The 22,976-nt window shown below is 39.3% G+C and overlaps 2 protein-coding genes across 3 annotated transcripts in view; both read left to right on the plus strand.

The window, feature by feature from the left end:
- SPICE1 (spindle and centriole associated protein 1) overlaps positions 1-1,362 on the plus strand; it is a 58,778-nt gene extending 57,416 nt beyond the window's left edge. For both annotated transcript variants that reach the window (XM_046003795.1, XM_046003797.1), the window contains exon 18: positions 170-1,362. In XM_046003795.1, coding sequence (XP_045859751.1) covers positions 170-223 — 54 coding nt within the window. In that variant the 3' untranslated portion in view covers positions 224-1,362. The remainder of the gene's footprint in view (positions 1-169) is intronic.
- A 6,350-nt stretch (positions 1,363-7,712) lies between these two features.
- Positions 7,713-22,976, plus strand: part of CFAP44 (cilia and flagella associated protein 44) — a 147,997-nt gene continuing 132,733 nt past the window's right edge. Inside the window, exons 1-5 of the mRNA XM_046001509.1 lie at positions 7,713-7,774; positions 14,848-14,952; positions 17,371-17,508; positions 18,016-18,175; positions 22,238-22,400. Coding sequence (XP_045857465.1) covers positions 14,853-14,952; positions 17,371-17,508; positions 18,016-18,175; positions 22,238-22,400 — 561 coding nt within the window. The 5' untranslated portion in view covers positions 7,713-7,774; positions 14,848-14,852. The remainder of the gene's footprint in view (positions 7,775-14,847; positions 14,953-17,370; positions 17,509-18,015; positions 18,176-22,237; positions 22,401-22,976) is intronic.

A 22,976-nucleotide genomic window follows, 5' to 3' on the forward strand; every position in this document is an offset into this window, starting at 1 on the left:
GAGTGGCTCTGTTAGAAAATAAAAATTGCCAGAGTAGTTTAATTTTTAGTATCCTGTGATGACATAGGATAACTTTGATTCTATGTACTTGGTCTAAATAATTATAAACCTTGACTGGGCTCATGTTTCTGATTACTTTCTAAATACATCTTGCATCTTTATTCAACAGATGGAAAAACAGAATGAAGAAGGCTGGTTTGCTCTTTCTACCCACGTGTCCTAAGTGAAATTTGTTGTATAGAATTTGTTTTCAGCAGTATATTCTTGAGCTTCCACTCCCCTTTCCCTGCTTCTGCTTTCAGGTTTTCTTGTCCTTTTAGGTAAAACCTACAAAGATCTTGTAACTTAGTACTTATGGAACAAAGAATAAAGCAATTATTTAAATCTTGGATCTTTTCAAATAGATTTCCAACAACTAGCCAATGTACAACCTTCTGTGAATTAAATTTTGATTATAGGGAAATTGAAGTTTTATATTCTAATAATTTCATAAGTATTGTAAGGTTTTGCTGAGTAATACATTTTTACCTTTATCATCTTTATTCAGGTTTTTTTGTCTAGTATATCTTAAGTGATATATTTCTTTTATTTTTTCCTGAAGAACTAAGTTGCTTTGTATATAACTTATACTAAAATGGCTCTGGGTGATTAAGGTCTGGCTTTCAGAAAAATTTAGCCCTTCCTTTGATTTCCTTTTGGGTAGGAAGTTACTGTTGTCCATGGCTTTTTCCATCAAGTGGAATGTATAGCTTTAAAAAGTAGGTGTGGGGGCATCTATTTACATTTGTTTATGCAGCTAAGAGTGGATGTATATATTATAAAATTCTTAGATAGGCTTTAAATGTGAAAATGTCATCAATAATTGTAATGTACATCAAATAAATAATGACCATAGAACTTGTGTCTAAATGCAGTGACATTGATTTATTGGTATATTTAGTATTTGAAACAGAAGTGACTACAAAAGTTTGCTATCAACTTTCCCAGCCCTGAATCTACAACACATTCAAGATTGTTTTCTCCAAAGCACCTGTTTGGCTCTCAGACACTGGCTTTTATTTTAAACTTCCTTTTAAAATTATCTCTGTCCTTTCACTGTGGGATGGGAATTCTCAACCTGGTATAGTGGGAGTAGGGCAGGGGAAACACATTGAAACTACTTGGGGAACTTTCTCAGACAACACTGTCCCTCCTGAGTTACTCGTATTCATGTCAAATGCAACTTTCATTTGGGCCTCTTCATTGTGGTGGCAAAAATACAATTCTTCCCTGGTATCATTGATTTTATTTACATGAAGTCATCTGTATTCATTTGCATTATTGCAGGTTCTTCCATCTGTAATGTACTTTTTAAAAACTTGGTGTTTAATAAATACTATCCCTGCCTGGAATATAAAGCCATTTTAATACCATTCCTAATATTGAAATGTCAAGTTTTCTTCTTGGTCTGTGAATGCATTTTTTTTTTTTAAATTTTTGAAGTTTTTATTTAAATTCCAGTTAGTTAACATGCAATGTAATATTAGTTTCAGGTGTACAATATAGTGATTCAGCACTTCCATACATCACCTGGTGCTCATCACAAGTGCCCTCCTCAATCCCCATCACCCATTTCACCCGTTCCCCCTACCCACCTCGCTGCTGGTAACCATCAGTTTGTTCACTATAGTTAATGGTCTCTCTCTGTCTCTTTTTCTTTTTTCCCTTTGCTCATTTGTTTCTTAAATTACACATATAAGCGAGATCATAAGGTATTTGTCTTTCTCTGACCAACTGACTTCTCTTAGCACATTGTTCTCTAGTTCTATCCACATCGTTGCAAATGGCAAGATTTCATGTGAATGTATTCTTTTTTTTTTTTTTTTTCATGTGAATGTATTCTTTGGACTTAATTTCTCTTAATGTTCCTCAACTGGTTGGCTGTTTACTTTTTCCCCTTTTATTCCTTTAAACTTCAAAAGCCATGGATCTCAACTTTGGGAGCACAGAAAAAAGACCAAATGAGCTACCTGGGAAGTGAGCCGTTGGCATGACATTTATCTGTCTGTCTATCTGTCCATCTGAGAGCACATGTGTGAGAGCACAAGCAGGGAAAGCGGCACGCGGGGGAGAAGCAGGCTCCCCAGTGAGCAGGGAGCTGGACGCAGGACTCAGTCCCAGGACCCTGGGATCATTACCTGAGCTGAAGCCAGACGCTTACCCAGATAAGCCGCTTAGATATCCCTTACATGACATTTTTTAAAAAGCTCCTTGGGGCACCTGGGTGGTTCAGATGATTGAACGTCTGCCTTCAGCTCAGGTCATGATCCCAGAGTGCTGGGATCAAGCCCCATGTCAGGCTCCTGGCTCAGTGAGGAGCCTGCTTTCGCCCTCTGCTCATTCTCTCTCTCTGGGTGTATCTCTCTCTGTCAAATGAATAAATAAAATCTTAAAAAAAAAAAAAAAAAGCTCCTTAAAGTGATTTAATATGTAGCCAAAGTTGAGAACTAGTGTTCATTGGCTATCTGTGGAACTGACATTTAAGTATCCATCCTGCTAATAATTGTTTTAATTGATAAACTTCAAAAGTAGGTTAAAAAATATTCCCAAGAATAATAGATAACAGGGAAAAGAGCTTGCTCTCTTAGGCTTTCTAAAGCAGTGCTTCTCAGCTTTGGTTGCCATTAGGGTCATATAGGGACCTTCTAAAATTCCCAATGGCCAAGTCTCACTCCAGATTAGTTAACTTAGACCTGGGAGTAGGACAGAAACAATGTTTTTTGTTTTGTTTTGTTTTTGTTTTTTTTTTTAAAGATTTTATTTACTTGACAGACAGAGATCACAAGTAGGCAGAGAGGCAGGCAGAGACAGAGAGAGAGGAGGAAGCAGGCTCTCTGCTGAGCAGAAAGCCCGATGTGGGGCTCGGTCCCAGGACCCTGCGATCATGACCCGAGCCGAAGGCAGAGGCTTTAACCCACTGAGCCACCCAGGTGCCCCCAGAAACAACATTTTAAGAAACAACCTCAGATAATTCCAGTGTATAGCCAAGCTTGGGAAACATTATGAAGATATTTATTACCCCCAAATCATAAATTGGTGCATATTTGGTTTTTAGTAACACTACTTTGGGCCCTCTATCAGCTTTCAGAGCTGGCTGCACCAGTGGGTTTCAAAGTATGGCCCTGACCAGCATTGTCAGGATCACCGGGGTACTTGTTAGAAGTGAAAATTCATGGGCCATGCCCTAGACCCATTGATCAGAAAATGTCTGTTTTAATAAGCCCTCATGTGATTCTGATACATGCTTCAGTTTGGGAACCATTGATCTTAGCATAGCAGAGGGGTGAACTCTGCTATATTTGATGATGTACTACATTTGTATTCACTTTTCTAGTCCAAACTCAGATCACTTCTATTTCTTGTGTTAGGACTCAAGTTTCTGGCTAACATAGGACTTCTCCAAAATGCCCTAGGGGTGCCTGGGTAACTCTGTCCATTCTGCCTTTGGCTCAAGTCATGATCCTGTGGTCCTGAGGTAAAGACCCAGGCTCCGTGCTCAGCAGGAGCCTGCTTCTCCCTGTCCCTCTGCCCTACCCTGCTTGTACGCACACTTCTCTCTCAAATAAATAAAATCTTAAAAAAAAAAAAAAATGCCCCAGGGGCGCCTGGGTGGCTCAGTGGGTTTAAAGCCTCTGCCTTCGGCTCAGGTCATGATCCCAGGGTTCTCGGATCGAGCCCCGCATCGGGCTCTCTGCTCTGCGGACAGCCTGCTTCCTCCTCTCTCTCTCTGCCTGCCTCTCTGCCTACTTGTGATCTCTGTCTGTCAAATAAATAAATAAAATCTTTAAAAAAAAATGCCCCAGAAAGCTGCTATATCACTTGCTAAACTTTAATAAGATTTGCAGTTTTCCATATGATAGCTTGGGAGAGAAAGTAGATAATCAAATCCACAGTTAATGATACAAACATTCCTATGCTGAATAGTGAGATAATTTTAAGTTAGCAGAATTTAATAATAATTTACTGTTTCGTAAGTGCCAGGCTCTGTTTTAGCCACTTTTCATGATTTTAAGGTACCTTTACGAGGTAGATACTGTTACCTTCTTTTGCAGATAAAGAAACTAAAGTACTAGGAGGGTAAGTACCCTCTCAAAGTCACACAACTTAGGCGTGGGAGCCTTGGGATGGGACATAGGAGGTCTTTGTACAAAGTCTACACTATGCTGCCATCTTACAGTGACTATGGTATGCGAGTACAAAATCATAACAATAATAATAATTATAGCTATCTTTATTGAGCCATAACTGTGGTTATCTCATTAAAATCTCCAGTAAAACTGAGTTACACACATTTGAATGCCACCCACCTCCCTTTACAAATGAGGAAATTGAGCCCTGGAGATGAAGTAAGTACGTTGTCTAATGTCAGGGTGTATGAGGTAAAGTCCTGACTTGGCGCTCTTTTTTTTTTTTTTTAAGATAGTGAACACATAATCAGGGGAGAGGGTCCCAAGGGAGAGGGAGAGAGAGAATCTTAATCAGGCTCCATGTTCAGCACATAGCCCAATGCAGGGCTCAATCCCATGACCCTGAGATCATGACTTGAGCCAAAATCATGAGTCAGATGCTTAACTGTGTCACCAGGCACTCCCCCCCGCCTTTTTTTTTTTTTTTTTAAAGATTTTCTTTATTTAACAGAGAGATCACAAGTAGGAAGAGAGACAGGCAGAGACAGAGAGAGGGGGAAGCAGGCTCCCTGCTGAGCAGAGAGTCCACTGCAGGGCTCCATCCCAGGACCCTGAGATCATGACCCGAGCTGAAGGCAGAGGCTTAATCCATTTGGCCACCCAGGTGTCCCGGCACCCCTCTTTTTAAAATATAATTATTTGACTCCTCCTAACTTACAAGAAATAGTTGATCCAGCACAGTGGCTAAGAATGCAAGTAATGCCATCACAAAGCTTGGGTGCAAATGCCAACTCTGTCACTTGGGCTGTGTCCCTGAGTACATTATCTCATTTTTCCCTTTGAGAGTCAGACATGATATATCTTATAGGGTTGTGAGGAGTAAGAGAGTAAGAGAGGTGAGTATATCTAAATATGTTAAGGACAGGACCTGACTCATAATAAGCATTCCGTAATGATGACTGCCAGTTTTTTGGTGCACAAATAAATACACTATTTCCTTGTGTTTCCAGATTTTTAAAGATACTATGTAGTAAATTCTTTGTGGGTTTCTCAAATTAACATTGGACTCAATGCTTTAAATTTAGAGATATTTCACCTGAAGCTGTTTGGAGGTTGAAAGAAAACATGTTGAGAATATTGTTTGAAAATGTAACTAATATGCTGTTTAAAAATAAGTTTATCCAATGTTTTCTGACTTTTCAGAGACCCTGGATATACTATTTGATAATTAACAGTAAAGATAATCTTTTAAATCATGAGACTTTAAAAGTCAAGAATACTTGACTAAAAACATTTCAGTACTATCAACAAATGCATGGAATAAAGTTTTTGGAAAATTGTGTAACATGGAAACTAATAAACACAAAATAGAATACAGCCTTTTAAAAATCAACTTTATTGAGAAATAATGTATATATAATTAACTGTATCTAAACTTAAAAAGAATAATTAATTGACTTGTGGTAGCTGAAACTACCACCACAAGACACATTTTGGTCATCTCCAAAAGATTCCTCCTGTCCCTTCAGTGCATCCTTCCCTTTACTCTAGCCCTGGGCAAAAACTGATGTGCTTTTTGTCATCATAGATTTGTTTACCTTTATGTAAAAGGAATCATACAATTGTACTATTTTGTGTCTGGCTCTTTCACTCACTATAACTGAGATTCATTCATGTTGTGTGTGTCAGTTTCTTCCTTTTTTACTTCTGAGTAGTATCCCATTGTATGGGTATTTATTCATTTATCTGTCAATGACCGTTGGGTTTCTTTCCAGTTTCTGGCTATAGAGCATAGCTGCTGTCAACATTCATGGACAAGGCTTTGTATGGACAGAAGTTTTTGTTTTTCTTGGATAAATACCTTGGACAAGGAATGGCCTGGTATAAGTTTAACTTTTAAAGAAACTGCCAAATGGTTTCCCAAAGTCATTGTTCCATTAGATTCCAACCAGCAGTCTCTGAGAGTTCCAGTTGCTGCATATCTTCCACATTGGGTTCTGGCAGTTTTAAAAACTTTACCCATTGTGGCGGGTGTGGTATATGTGCATTGTGGTGTGCACTTCCCAGAGGATTACTGTGTTTGCTAGCCACTCAGACCTCTGATAAGGTGAAGTAGATAAAACCCTTTGCCCATTTGAAAAATTAGGTTCTAAGTTTTTTTTTTCTTTTCCTTATTCAGTTGTAAGAATCCACTATGCATTCTGGATACAAAGTGCTTTGTCACTTGTTACAACACTCAGTGTTTTTTTGGTTTTTTGTTTTTTTTTTAATTTTTAATTTTTAAATAAAGATATAATGTATTTTTATCCCCAGGGGTACAGGTCTGTGAATCGCCAGGTTTACACACTTCACAGAACTCACCATAGCACATACCTTCCCCAATGTCCATAACCCCACTCCCCCTCTCCCAACCCCCCTCTTCCCAGCAACCCTCAGTTTGTTTGTGAGATTAAGAGTCACTTATGGTTTGTCTCCCTCTCGACCCCATCTTGTTTCATTTATTCTTTTCCTACCCCCCAAACCCCCCATGTTGCATCTCCACTTCCTCATATCAGGGAGATCATATGATAGTTGTCTTTCTCCAATTGACTTATTTCACTAAGCATGATACCCTCTAGTTCCATCCATGTCATCGCAAATGGCAAGATTTCATTTCTTTTGATGGCTGCATAGTATTCCATTGTGTATATATACATCTTCTTTATCCATTCATCTGTTGATGGACATCTAGGTTCTTTCCATAGTCTGGCTATTGTGGACATTGCTGCTATAAACATTCGGGTGCACGTGCCCCTTCGGATCACTACGTTTGTATCTTTAGGGTAAATACCCAGTAGTGCGATTGCTGGGTCATAGGGTAGTCCTATTTTCAACATTTTGAGGAACCTCCATGCTGTTTTCCAGAACACTCAGTGTTTTTTAAGTTTTTATTTAAAGTCCAGTTAGTTAACATACAGGATAGTTATTAGTTTCAGGTGTACCAGGTAGCAGTGACTACTGCACCACAGAGCTGCTAAGGAGCAAACTGCGAAACCTAGAAATTCTGGGTAGGCCTCTACTTTGTGCACCCTGCAACATGAGACCAAGGATCCCGCAACATAAAAATCATTTCCGTGTAAAAGCCAACGGAGATAACAGCGGCAAATAAACAGCTCAATAAAAAAGCCTCAGGATGTATCTTTGCTGTGGTAGTGCGCAGTCAGGGCCCCTAGGGGCCATTTTTTTATTGCCAGGCAGGTATCTAAGTATTCAACAGTCATTTCATTTATTGATATAACATTCTTGGGATAATTATAATAGTATAAACTGGATATAAAACTAAAATGGGATAATAACCTAATAGAATTTTGCGCTTTTCTATTCGCTCGAACCCGAGTCACGTGCCTGGAAACAGCCGGAACCAAAGCCCAAGGAGATCAAGGGTCCCAGGGCCTCTGCAGGGCATTTCCCCACTCCGCGCGCAGCCGCCTTTGGGCGGCGCATGCGCCTCACCACCCATCCGCTTCCGCCCACCGGGAGGCGGGGCGGCGTTGCCTGGTGACCGCCGTAAACGGAGACCTGGGGCGGGCGCCGGGACTAGGAACGCGCGGTCGCGGTGGGTGCTTCGGGTAAGTTTGGAGGCCCGCAGCAGGGCAGTTCCCACAACTTCCCCCTCAGATCTGTTGGCGAGTCAAGGAGCAGTGAGCCCCACTTGGACTTCTCAGGCTGAACCAGCGTTCTCCAGGCTCGCTGAGACGTAGTCCTTCATCCTTGGTACGAGTCGGTTTAACAAGCGCTGAAGTGACCGGCATTGGCGGGCATAGAGCTAGACGTCGTGGTTACAAAGTGGACACGGTTCCTGCCTGCCAGGAGCTCATAATCCGACTGGAGCGGAAGACAGCAGACCCCAGGAGTGCCAGTTAGACGGGTCTAAGCCAGAAGCAGGGAGTCTGGTGGGAAAAGTGCCTGGGTTCTGGGGTCAAGCCAACCAGATGGCCCCACACTTAGCTGTGTGACACTTGTCAAGTTGACTCCTCTGCACTTCAGTTTCCTAATATCTAAAAAGAAAGATGATAATGCTTACTTCATGGCGTTCTTGTTACTAATTAAATAGGATATTGCCGGTAAAGTTGGTGCAGAATAAATACTTGTTGCATACAAGCAGATATGGTAGCATACCCATACTCCGTGTGTCCAGCCCATGGTGAGTTGTCCCACGCGGCTGCTAGGACTTTGGAGGAAGAGAAGGGACTAAGGAGAGACAAGGAAGGGGGAAAGTGCCTGGAGATGAGGGACCTCTGTGCCATGCCAAGGAACCAGAGATCTTATTCTGTGGCATGAGGAGCCGTTATAGGTTTCAAACAGGAAAAGTAGCACCCTAAAAGCTGTGTTTTGGAACTACAAGAGGCAGGGTAGAAATAGACTAGAGAAGGGAGAGACAAGGTGTGAGGCTGTGATAATGGTCCAGGTGAGATGACATAACCAGATGAAGGTGGTGACACTGGGAGTAGAAGGGAGAGGATGAATTCAAAAGGCTCAATGACTGTTCACTTGGCAACGGGACATAGAAACCAACTGCATGGGTGTGCGAGAGGGAAGGGTTCAGAGTAACTGCACTGCGTTCTCATCTGGAAATTGCATGTAACTCATTGAGTTGTTTTGGAGAAACATGGGAAACAGTATATGCAGAATCCTTAGAACTGTGTTTGACACATGGTAAACATTCAAAATACATAGAATAGTAGTATTCTTCGCACAGTGGCGTTTCACATTGTTAAGTGAAAACTGAGCATCTGTTTTATGTGACAATCTCTGAGTCTTAACATGGTCAGCTCTGGCACACTGCGGAGATGGAGTTTCTGAGTTTGTGAGACTGAGGACCCTGGAATCTGGGGAATGAATCTAACTAATGTTGCTTTCAGGACCATTCTGTCTGGTTTCCAGCCAACCTCCTTCTAGCAACACATGCCTTTGCACCACTATGTACTATGATTTTTTTTTTCCTTTATACTTCCTCAGGGTTGACTCAAAAGTTGATAGTCTACTCAGTGAGTTGGTTAACGGAATTAGCCATAGGGTGGATCAGTGGAGCTCAATCTAATAAAAGGACATTTAAGAGAGTTCACAAATAGTTTCCCAAACCTAGCTTGTTCAGTTGTATGAGATGGGACATGAGAACACACAAAGTGTGCTGTAGTCATTCTGGCTGGTTACAAACTGATTATGATGAGTCAGCATATGATGAGCCTACCACCCCACCCCCAGAAGATAATGTAATATTAGGCTGCCTTAAAGGAATACAGTGTTCCCAACAAGTAGAGTAATAGTTCATCTCTTTTGGAGAATTTCTGGATCCCTCAAAGAAGATACAAAATTGGGAGGGATATTCAATGCATTGGGAGTGAAACTTCTTGAGCTATCAGGATGCTGAAAAGAGTTGAAACCAGGTTGGTGAGGAGTAATTGAAAGAATTGGGATGCTATAGCTGGAAAAGAGAGGATCTAGGGGAAAAAAGTAAAGTAGCTACAATTACTTGAATGGTTATAGTACAGGAAAACTTGTATATGTCCCCAGAAGAACAAAGGCCAAATGGATCTAAGTTGCAGGGAGGTAGATTTCAGCTTAGTATAAAATAACTAAGAACTAGAGCTGAGCAGTAACATAATGTGCTTACTCACTAACCTGAAATGCTTGAATCAAAGCCGACTGATCATCTCTTGAAGTGTTCCTTCATTTGCTCATTTACTCAAGAATGAATAAATTTATCCCTTCAACCATTTTATATACTGACTTTCTACGTGCCAGGCACTGCTCTTAAAGCTCTACTGTATTAACTCAGTGAGATCTCAGAACAGCTTTATGAAGTAGGTACTTATGAAGTAGGTTCTTTACAGATGAGAAAACCAAGGCACAGAGAGGCTAAACACCTGTTTAACACCTCACAAGAGGTGTAAGAAGGAGAGCCGGGCTGTAAGCACAGTCAGGCTGACTTTAGCCAGTTCTCAGCCTGACCAACACTCTAGACTGCTTTTCTAACAGTGCTGAGCTTAATGTTATAGATGCGTGACTCTCACTGGGTGGGAGGTTGGACTAGATAAGACCTCTTTCAACTGTCTGAAGATTACATGGTCACATTTATTGAGCTCTGGCTGTGCTGGAGAGAATTTGTAGTAATTATGGTAAGAATAACAGCTGTTTTTGAGTACCTCCTGTGTTTTTTATGTAAACCCCTGGTCCTTGAGCCCAGCTTCTTATCTTTGGTTGCACAAAAGAATTACCTAGAGAGTGAGAGCCTGAGAATGGTATGCTATGAAAGTCATCCAGGTGATTCGAAAGTGCAGCCGGTGTTGAGAAGTATGGGTATAAAAGATCTCATTTAATACTTACAATGACTCCATGGGACAACCTTATTTATCACCCTCATTTTACATATAAAGTGACTAAGAGTTAAGGGATACTAACCACTTGGCCCTTGCCCAAGTTAACCTCTCTCCTTGGCCAAACTAGGATGTGAACCCAAGCCATTCTGGCTCCAAAGCCTTGGCAGTTTACAGTACAACCTCCCAGTTCCTTGATTCTAAACAACCCCAACCTAGCAACCAACCAAATGAGTAAAAATCACCTTATTCCATCTCACCAATTACACTGCCAATCTCTGGATCAGGAGCCCCTCCTACCTTACCTGATCAATTACCTTTCAGAGGTTATTCAGCCCTCCTTTTCTGAGCCAGAAGAGCTGAGAAAAGATCTCAATATTTTTTGCACAGTAGTGCTAGTTCAAAACACTGGGAAAATTCCTTGGGTTCCAGTATTTTCTTCCATACTGCACACAACCTGATAGTAACTGTGTTTGTGATATTAAAATTTGTTGCATGGTCATATTAGCCACTTGAGGACTATGTTGTTTATAATAGTGTGGGATAAAGAGTATATTTTGTCTTGACATCAGTTTACCTTTGGTTGTGGCTTAAACCCTTTGTTTACAGACTGGCATTACCATAATGGTTACCATATTTGTTACCATAATTGTCTACTGTAATTGTTTCTTATTCACTTTATAATAAACTTATAAGTAGATTTATTAGGTCTTACAAGTTCTTTATTAGAATATATATATCCTGTTAATGTTCAGTTACAGTATGCTAAAAATAAATGTATTTGGAAAAGAGAAGAGTAAAGGATAGAAAATGATCTCATGAAATTTTTTAGTGGTAGGAAGCAGAAAAGAAAACTATGAGATTCAAACCATTGAGAGGTACTTGACCTACCACTGCTGCCTTTGAAGGGGGCCATGAGCCACGCAGCCTCTGGAAACAGAACAACTCCTGGCCTACAGTCAACAAGAAAACAGGGACTTTGGTCCTACAACCACATGGAACTGAATTCTGCCAATAATCTAAAGAAGCCTAGAAATAGATTTTTCTCCAGAGCCGGCAGAAATGAAAGTACTCTGCCAACACGTTGTTTTGACCTTGTGAAACTCAAGAGAACCCATGGAATGTGCCTGGATTTCTGACCCAAAAAAGTGTGAGAGAAGAAATGGGTGTTATCTTAGGTTGTGAAATTTGTATGCCTGCAATAGAAAATAAAGCAATACCTGTTTATAGACTGCGGAGTTACTGAAATTTGCAGACGAACAGTTATCTCTCAGTTCTTAACTGATCAACAGCCACAGGATATCCATTTACTTTGGTTGGCAAACCCAGAGCCTGCTCTGCTCCACTTATTTAGGGCCTGCGATATCTTTCCGATAGTTTACGTATTGATTTTTATCAAGGAAACCCTTAGCTATAGTTGCTCTCAAGTGAGGACTTTCAGACCATCCTTGTTCTGGTCAGCCCCATATCTGGATCAGTGGTTTAGAAAAGCTTATTCTGAGACTATATTCCAAGAGAATTGTCAAATTCTTCTTCCTAGATTGTAAAGTATTTAAGGTCAAGGGCTCACGGTTGCTCTTTTTTGTGTCCTCGGCAATGCCTAGTGTAATACCATTTGATATAAGTGGGCTCAGTAGTTTCTAAGAATTGAGTTGGTAAATGGACATTATAAAGAACCTTTAAAGGGAGGGAAAATATGGCATTTAGGTATGTTTGTAGCTCCCTAAAGACCGTTACCCACAGGGTGGGATAGTGTGCAACCACGCTGCAGTAACTGATATTAGCTTGCGATATTGATCTTTAAAAATTATTTCATTGTTACAATTATTTAATTATTTTCAAATCCTTGACTTGTATAAATGTAGAAAGCAAGTCTGTATATCCAAACTGGAAGGAAAAGGAGATGTCCTGGATGATAGAATTTGGATTTTAAAGGATCTTGCTACTTAAGATTTTTCTATCATTTGATTCCTACACACTTCCCAATCCTAGTGGGCATATATTTTACAATCAGGTGAGAGGAAGGAAGGAAGGAAGGAAGAGAGCAAGGAAGAAAGAAGAAAGGGAGAACATTAAGGAAACACACACACACACACACACACACACACTTTTTAAATGGTAAAACATAATTTTGGTAACCCAGAAAAATGGCCCCAAAGTGCTAAATAAAATTTAGTAACATAAGTGTCATTTTAGGACCTATGTTTCCTGATAATAGCTTTTAAGAAAAACATTTGGACCCTGCACTATTGTCCCCCAGATCAAGGCAGGGTATCATCATGATGTCACTGTAAGAAAGCAGATGGAATGACCATCAAGATACAGATGAAAGGAGGTGGTGTTCACACTGCCCTCTCCACCAACCATGTTGTGTGTGTCCCATCTGCTTTTGGCATACTAGCCTTTCTTCACACACCAGGAAAGGAAAATAATGCACTAGTTCAATTAATTCTCATAGCAGTCTTGTAAGTTGTTTTTACTTCACTCCTGTTTACAACTGAATTCATGGAAAGCTTATGTGGCAAAACTGAGATTCAAACCTGAATCGAACCACAGATCTGAGTCAAATAGAACTGCCGTTCTGTTCTGCTTGCCAGTCCTGCAGTAGAAGGAGGTGGAGGATATGCTGTGTTTAGCATAGAGAAGCCAAGGCTTTTTTTTTTTTTAATTGTGTGAGTAACTGGTGTGTATTTGTTGGGAATAATAGTTACTATATTATAACATCTCAAACTCTCCTGTTTTTTAAAAATTATTTTTATTAACATATAATGTATTATTTGCCCCAGGGGTACAGGTTTGTGAACCATCAGTCTTACACAATTCAGCACTTATCATAGCACATACCTTCCCCAATGTCCATAACCCCACCGCCCTATCCCTCCCCACCCCCAGCAACCCTCAGTTTGTTTCATGAGATTATGAGTCTCTTATGGTTTGTTTCCATCCCGATCCCATCTTGTTTCATTTTTTCCTTCCCTTCCCCCCACAAACCCCTGCCATGCCTCTCAAATTCCTCATAATAGAGAGATCATATGATAATTGTCTTTCTCTGATTGACTTACTTCACTCAGCATAATACCCTCTAGTTCCATCTATGTCATTTGCAAATGGCAAGATTTCTTTTCAAGGCTGCATAGTATTCCGTTGTATATATATACCACCTCTTCTTGATCCATTCATCTATTGATGGGCATGTAGGTTCTTTCCATAGTTTGGCTATTGTGGACTTTGCTGCTATAAATATTCTGGTGTACAGGCCCCTTTGGATCACTACATTTGTATCTTTAGGGTAAATACCCAGTAGTGCGATTGGTGGAGAAGCCAAGACTTATAAGGAGGATATAGCAGGTGCTTTCAAAGACAAAGAGCTGCAATAGAGGGAGGACAGGGAAAATCTGCTGTGTCACTTCCCTTCTTAAAACCTTTCAGTGGCTTTCAGTTGCCATAGAAATAAGTTGTAAAATCCCTAGCAAAAGCTTAGAGATGGTTCTATCATCTGCTACCGGCCTCCTCTTCACTGCCTGTTTCACTTGCACACTCACAACAGACTGCTTTCAGCCTTTCACAGGCACAGCACTCTATCTCAAGTTCCCTCTGCCTAATACATTCTGTCCGTTCTAGGCCTGGCCAACCTCTACTCATCACCCTTGTCTCCAACACTTCTTCCTGAACTTGAGGATATGGGTTAGTCATCTTGCTAGACATGCCCACAGGACCCTATTCTTTCCTTTTTGTAGCACTTATTATATTTTAATTGATCATTTAATATCTATCTTTCTGAACAAACTCCACAAAGTTAGGAATCACGTTTCTAGTTCAGTACTGTAATTTAGTGTCTACCATAAGACTTGATAACATAGCAGGTACCCTGAACAAATATTTAAAAATTGAAATTAATTAGTAACACCAGAGGAGTTAAATGATGGAGTGATGAGAAGAGGAAATGGAGGGGATGAACCAAAGTAAGGATGGGAGGGGATTAACTTTAATGATGGAATATTTGAGAAAAGATGGCCTGGAATGGCATTTCACTGCAGACTTTTGGAAAATCAGAGGGCATCACAGTAAGTTGGCTTAGAAAAAGAGACTGTAAAAAAAAAAAAAAAGAAAAGAAAAAGAGACTGTCTGACTATGTTCTGCCATTCTGCAGAGGTCTCTGCTGGTGGCTATACCTCCTGCCAGTGAAGTCACTTGGGTACTATGCAAACATACAATTATCAACACACATGGTGTTTGGTGCTTGTAGAATATGTTAGGGGAAAGATATCTGTAAATGATTTTTTTTCACAGCTGTTCCCTTTCTCATCTCAATTTTGTGCTTACAGAGGAAATGAAGGAACCAGGGGATCAGGATACTGATGGGAGGAGATTCGATAAATCAAAGAGTGATGGGAAGCGGTCTCTGAGCTCCTTGAAGTCTGTGTCAAGATGTAAGTAAAGATTATAATATATACTTAGATTTTTATTATTAAATTTAGGAAAAATCACTTTTTTTTAAAAGATTTTATTTATTTATTTGACAGAGATCACAAGTAAGGAGAGAGGCAGGCAGAGAGAGAGGAGGAAGCAGGCTCCCTGCCAAGCAGAGAGCCCGATGTGGGGCTCGATCCCAGGACCCTGGGATCATGACCTGAGCGAAAGGCAGAGGCTTTAACCCACTGAGCCACCCAGGCGCCCCGGAAAAATCACTTTTAAAGAGCATTTAAGGGGCACCTGGGTGGCTCAGTGGGTAAAAGCCTCTGCCTTCGGCTCAGGTCATGATCCCAGGGTCCTGGGATCAAGCCCCACAACGGGCTCTCTGCTCAGCAGGGAGCCTGCTTCCTCCTCTCTCTCTCTCTGCCTGCCTCTCTGCCTACTTGTGATCTCTCTCTGTCAAATAAATAAATAAAATATTTAAAAAAATAAAGAGCATTTAAGTTTGTGCAGCAGAGATGGTTTACTTGTTTAACTCTGTTACTAAATTCTAAGTTTGTTAAGAGTAGAGACTGTGTTTTAACCATTTAATCTCCAGTTCCTGGTCCACAGACATTACTGTCATCTCTATGTTGATAATGACCTCTTTGCAAATCTGGTCTTGCTCTCTCTTGTGAAGTCTGCAGTCTTTAATGAACTTTTCTAATACAGTATAGTAGAAAGAACTGGGCTCTAGGTTTGAGGTCTGGGTCTACCACTTAGGGGTAGATTATTTCACCTCTTTGAGCCTCAATTTACTCACCCATTAAGATGATAATTGTGAGTTGTTTGAGGATTAAATTGGATAACATGTGGAAGAATATACTGCAAATAGAACAGAAATATCCTGATACCAAAACCAGACAGGTGCTACGAAAAAAGAAAACTACAGGCCAATATCCCTGATGAACATAAATGCAAAAATCCTCAACAACATGTTTGCAAAAAACAGTCAGTAATAGTGAAAGAATCATTCACCATGATCAAGTGGGATTTATTCTCAGGATACGAGGATGGTTCACTATTTGCAAATCAATCATGTGATTTGATTGATTTAACAAAACAAAGGATAAAAATCATAAGAATATGTTAATAGATGCAGAAAAAGAATTTGACATCTAAAATCCAACATCCATTTACAATAAAAACTCTCAACACAGTGTGTTTAGAGAGAACATACCTCGACATAATATGGGCCATATATGAAAAACACATGACTTAAAAACAGAAAACCAGAGCTTTTCCTCTAAGATCAGGAACAGGATGAGGATGTCCACTCTTGCCATTTTTGTTCAGCATAGCACTGGAAGTCCTAGCCACAGCAATCAGACAAGAAAAAGAAATAAAAGGCATCCATATTGTTAAGAAAGAAATCAAACTGTCACTATTCACAGGTAACATGATACTATACATAGAAAACCCTAAGGACTCCACAAAAAAATATTAGAAATAAAAAATGAATTCAGTAAAGTTGCAGGATGCACAATTAATACCCAGAAATCAGTTGTTTTTCTCTACACTGTTAACAAAGTAGCAGAAAATGAAATTAGGAAAATAATCCCATTTACAATTACACCAAGAAGAATAAAATACCTAGGAATAAACTTAACTAAGAAGGTGAAATACCTGTACTCTGAAAACTATAGAACACTGATGAAAGAAATTGAAGAAAATACAAACAGATGGAAAATTTCTAATGAATTCAATTTCTTTAATAAACAGAAAGTTGTTTATTTCTTCTTTTGTAAGTTTTGTAACTTTGTATATTTCATAGAATTTGTACATTTATTTTAAATTATGAAATTTGTTGGAATAACTCTAGGATGTATTTTCATTCCTGATGTTGGAGATTTGTATTGTCTCTCTCTTTGTTCTTGATTGGTCTAGCTAGGAGTTTCTGCATTTGGCCAATCTTGTCAAAGAATAGGATTTTGGCTTTGCTCATTTTCTCTATTGTTTATTTGCCTTTTATTTAATTGATCCTTGCTTTCATTTTTGTTATTTCTGTTATTTCTTTTTATTTTCTTTTTGCTTTTTCTAGATTCTTGAGGTAGAGCTTTAGGTGTTTGAGTTTTGACTTTTCTTCTTCTAAGTGTACAAAACTAGAAATTTCCCTCTAAGCATTGCCTTAGTTGCATCCCACAAATTTTGACATGTTATATTTTAATTATCAGTTAGTTTGAAATATTTTTAAGTTTCCTTGTTGATTTCTCCTTGACCCATACATTATTTTCAAATGTTCTTTGATTTCCAAATATTTGTAGGTTTTCTAGATATCTTACCATAGTTTTTTTAAAATTTACTTCTGTTGTGATAAAAAAATATTAGCTACTTTGGAAATAAGGAAATGTTTAATTCAAAATGTAGGAATTATTAAAACAAATTACTTTTAATAGTTGCTGTGAGAGAGGATGCCACAGATGAAACATTTGTTGAAGGGGGAGAATCATATTTAGAGGATGATGATTATGATACGGAACGTTTGGAAGGAAGTTCAAGTTCATTTCACTATGACTATGTGGATAACATTGGAGGTAAGTAAGTATTGTTAGTTTTCTTGCAGTAATAGTAACTGTTTTAAAGACAAATTGCCCAAACCGAACAGTTACAAATTCATAGAAATAAAAACTTGCGGGGTGTGTCAGGTGATAAAAGGAACAGCATGGAATACTGCTTTGGAGCTGTATATTACATTTCTGAGGATCACATACCAAACTCTCATACTTGGTTTTCTGGGAACTAGGATGGACTAAGGACTGTTCTACCCCAGATTAGTGAATTCTCACTCTGATTTGGAACTGATTAGGAGTTGCTCTTTGAGACTACAGAAACCATGACCAGAGCTCTGCGTTCACCCTGATGCACACAGGCACGTTGGCTCTTCCTCCCATGTTCATTGGTGGGTGGCATCCCACATTCCGGCCACTGGTAGTACTTACTACTGGAGTATTACGGGCTAGGTACCTGCTGCCTGTCTTTGTGAAATGCAATTTTAGGATTCACCAGACGCTCTTCTTAGTTAAAATCTTTTAATTTTTTAGACTCTCAGTATGTGGAAGCCCTTGCTCCAGCCTCAGAAGAGGTGGAGGAAGAAGTTAAGAAGAAAATCTCAGAGAACTTCTTCTATGACTATATGGAACTTGTTCCGATGCCTTTTGTGACTCCGGATTCAAACATACCACTGGATCTTCTCACACTTGTGTATCCACTCCAGTTATATGTGTATAGTTTTTGGATTTCAGCTTCTTAGGTCAGGGGTTGGCAAACTAGCCCACGGACCAAATCTGGCCTCTGGTCTGTTTTCGTGAATAAAGTTTTATTGGAACACAGAAATTCTCATTCATTTACATTTTATCTGTGGCTGCCATCGCACTACAAGGGCAGAATTAATTAGTTATAACAGAGGCCACCTGGCTCAAAACGCCTAGAATGTTTACTCTCTGACCCTTTCCAGAAAAAGTTTGCCAATCCCTGTCTTAGGTGATTCTAAGAAGCTTGGTCTGTAGCGAAGTTGAGATAGAAATACATGATCTTAATTTAATCAAGCTTTTGTTGATGCCAAATAACCATAAAGAGAAATGATGCTTTTCTGCTTGTTCTTTCATGAGACATGATGTGCAGGAGACCAGAAGGCCTCTTATCCTGGTTTCCCACCTCTACCAGCCTGGCATCCCTTTCTCAATGCCTAGCAAGTTAAACTCATTGATTTCTTAAAACACTGATGCCATTGGCAGGCAGGGGTACTGACACACTATTTATCATATGAATATCAGAGAAGACAGCCCTGAGGAAGAAGTTTTAATTGGTCTGCAGAATAAGAGTCCATGAAAAAATTTAAAGGTGGGGATAATCAACAAGAGGATGTAAGGTTGCTATCACCGTACAACATTAGGTTTGTCAGGGGGAGTTGGGAGAAGATTTCCGTTCATGCTCTTGCTGACAGTTTAGCATGCTTACCCTTAGATGGGTGTTGGTGAGGACCACATGGCCTAGACCACTGACTGGCCTCTTATACAAGGTGTGCTTGAAGAGGAGGGCTATGTACTTCCTAACTCAATTTTGCTTTTTACATAAAGATAGAACATGTTATTATCACTTTCTATTTCAATACCGGGTGTAACTAAAACTAATTCACCCTGAATCTTATAACTTGGGAGTTTTCTCTCCTGAGGACTTTATAGCATATGTGGTCTTTGGACAAGTTGCTGATAAAAGTTATGCTGTTGCCTTTCTTTTAGCCTATTTGTTTCAAATGAGGTGGTTTATCAGTGTCACCTGGAAGCTTTTCCTGAAATACACATGGTCTGATACCTTTCCTGGACCTACTCATTATATCTGTGGGGAGAGGGACTTGGGCACTTGTAGTCTGAAAAACCTTCCCAGGCACATTTTTTTGTTTTGAGGTTTTATTTATTTGTCAGAGAGAGAGAGAGACTGAGCATAAGCAGGGGGAGAGGCAGGCAGAGCAGGCAGAGGGAAAAGCAGGCTCCTGGCCCAGCAAAGAGCTCCACATGGGACTCGATCTCAGGACTCTGGGATCATGACCTGAGCCAAAGGCAGTGGATTAACCAACTGAGCCACCCAGGCATCCCTTCCCAGGTACTTTTGATGGTCTTGTTCTCTCCCAGCCCCCAATACTGGGGACTTGCTGCTCCAGGATACAGGGATCTCTGTATTAAAGAGATATGCCTAGATTCCAAATAATAAGAGTCAGAGTGACCTTGACGTTTGACTTGAGGTGTGAATTCCTTCTATTCATGATGGATGAGTGGCTCTATAAGCTATAGACTTTTTGTGACCACTTTCAACACCAGGGAAGTCACAAAGTAACATGTCCCATTTTTGGAAAGGTTACATTATTAGCTGTTCCAGACCTTGAGTCAAAAGCTGACCCTCTGGACTATCCTGCATTAGACAGTTTTACTCTCCAAGAATGAAAAGCTCCAAGAAGTCAGCTGTCATGTATCCCTTACATACTCTTTTGTACTTTAGTCATTGTATTGAGTCTACTTCAATTTTAAAGTTTGTGTTTTATAAATCAATCAAGAAATATGTCATTTATTAAATATCACCTAAACCATAGCATAATTTATATAAGATGTAATTAAATGCAATTTTATTTTATTTTTTTAAAGATTGTATTTATTTATTTGTCAAAGAGAGCAAGCACAAGCCAGGGGAGCAGTAGGGAGAGGGAGAAGCAATCTCCCTGCTGAGCAAGGAGCCTGATGCAGGACTCAGTCCCTTTCCTAGGACCCTGGGATGATGACCTGAGCCGAAGGCAGCCGCTTAACTGACTGAACCACCCAGGAGTCCCTTAAAAGTAATTTTAAAGTGAGGGTTCTAGATGCCCATGAACAAACAATGAAGGCCCTGGGTCTCTGATAGGAAGTTAAGAAGGTGCAAGCCAGAGGAGAGGATGGGATAAAACAGAAAGAAGTTGAAGCTATAGCAGAACACAATTTAACATCTTCAAAGCTCTGGTTAGTGGCTGCCACTGTCTTCTGGGGTTAAAAGAGAAGGATTGGACTCTAGTTATACATTAATTAACTAATTCATTCAACGGACATTTACTGAATGTCTGAGGCTCAAGACACTGCACTGGGCAGTCTGGGAAATAGAGATGACCTGTGAGAAGAAGCAGGTTGTGATTTGAAAGGGGAGAGTTTGGGAACTAACAATCTTACCCATTCTGCATTGGAGAGCAGCAGCAAGTAAAAGGGAGTCTCCCCCCGACCCCGAAATTAGGGATGATGATATCAGATAAATGATCACATGTCTGATTCCCAGCTGCCATCCATTTCAGTGAAGAGATGGTAGCCTACTTCTACTGTCATGGCTATAGACATAGCTTTAAACCCTCCGAAGTGTTACAGTGGTACCTGGGAACAGAGAAAGGAGAGAAGGAAGGAAAGGAGAAAATAGCAGTTTGAGCAAAGGGAAAAGGTGGGTAGGTGAAGCCTCCTGCCCCATACCAGGCTCTATGAAGATAAAGAGCCTGTGGTTCCCACTCTTATTTGTAAGGAGGCCTCAGATAGTTGCCATGAGGACTGAATAGCTTCAACAAGATCTTTGGATCACACATTCATTTGCTCTTTATATAAGATTCAATTTTAGGTGTTTATGTCTTTATTAAATTGATAAAATTCAGTTTTCTTGAACAGATCAAAAGCTCTGAAATATTCTCTTTTTCAATTTAACTCTTAGGCAATGAGCTAGGTATAGTTACATATAGTTAGTTGTAATTTGTATATACTTCACAATTCAAATTGCATTAAGATTTTCTCTTTTTTACAATTATAGATACTCTTGTTAAAAATTCTACATAATTTCTTTCCCTAAAAATATTCACTTACAAATAAGGGTAATCCCCTAAAATCAGAATTTATTTTTTATTTATTTATTTATTTATTTATTTATTTATTTTTTTTTCAGAATTTATTTTTTAAAGAAGGGCTCCAAAAATAAAGATTTCTCCAATGATCCTTGGCTTTTGTGTTCACCAGTGAGTTCTTAGAAAATATGAATCCATCTACTTAAGTTTCACTATGTATTATATTTCTTTTGCAATCTACATTTTTTATAGATTAATCTCATTTACTTAATACATTTATATCTTGGGTTATATTAATTTGAACTTGAATGTAGTAACAATGTACATTTAAAAGATGTTTTATAAAAACTTAGGTTATTTTAACCTCTATTTTGGATTAGTTCAGATTTACTCTATAGGATAAATGTGTACACACACACACACGCATCTACACACCTATACATATTAATGAGCTCAGGAATTGTTAGAGTATTGATTATATATACTTATATACTAAATATTATTTAGTTCATTTTCATAATTTGCTCATGTGAATTAAATTTCAATTACATTTATGTGGATTTTTTATACTAGTCACAGTATCACTGGTTTGTCAGAACTTTGAAACATTCTGTCAGAATTTTAAACACATTGCCTTTCAGCTTCAAGGAAGAGGCCTATATAATACTTTTCTTTTATAAGAAAAGTATTGCAGGATCTCCCTATGAAAATCAAAATATTGACAAAATCGGAATATAAGAATTTTCACTTCATTGAAAAACAAAGTTGCATAGGTAATAAAAACTGAGTTTCAAAGTATAATTCAACTACTCCAACACTGACCCTTTGCCTAATGGCACAGCTTTTAAAAATACATTTATTTCATTACGTTTCCTGTCTCTAGGATGCTTACTTTGTTAAACTCCTTTTCCTTAACAACTTTCCCTCAGTCATTCCTTTGGTTATGACTGCAGAAAGCGGGCCAACCTACAACTTCTGGACAGCAATACTGTGCTCTACATAGCTGGGAACCAGCTGATCTTTCTGAATTTGAAAACCAAGGAACAGATGTACCTGCGAAGTAGCAGTGGTAGAGGAATTGGTGTCATTGGGGTATGCTGTTGGTGACTTTGGAAAAAAAAATCTATCTTTTTGTATCTGTTTCTTCTTGGACCAACCCAGCTGTTAGGTGCCAATACCATAGGCAGTATTGCGGGATTTAGGCATTTTCAATTCGACGATTACAGCCACTCCATTCCCTGACATGGTCTCTGTGCAGTACTGCAACATTGTGTTAATGATACGATCATCTCATTTTGCAGATAAGGAAACTGGAGCTGATAGAGGTTAAGTGGCTTCCAACAGTCCTGCAGCTTTTTCATAATGAACACTTTGTTCCCATTCTGCAAAAATACTCAGATGAATAGCACAAATGATAATTCAAATCATAAATAGGGATAAGTGCCAGATAAGATGTGGGTATAAAATCAAACATTAGGAGATCAAGTATACATTGTACATTCAGTAATTTTTGAGCAGTTGACAAAAAGATTTGCTTGTGATTTGGAGACTGTCTTCCTTCCTCCTCAGATGCCTGTCTCCATCAGTCACCTTCTTTCTTATATCTTTGGCCCCTCCTTCTTTTCATCCTCAGCATAAAAGCACACTAAACCAACTGGTCTTCATAAA

The sequence above is a fragment of the Meles meles genome, chromosome 4 (assembly GCF_922984935.1).
Source record: "Meles meles chromosome 4, mMelMel3.1 paternal haplotype, whole genome shotgun sequence".
NCBI lineage: Eukaryota > Metazoa > Chordata > Mammalia > Carnivora > Mustelidae > Meles > Meles meles.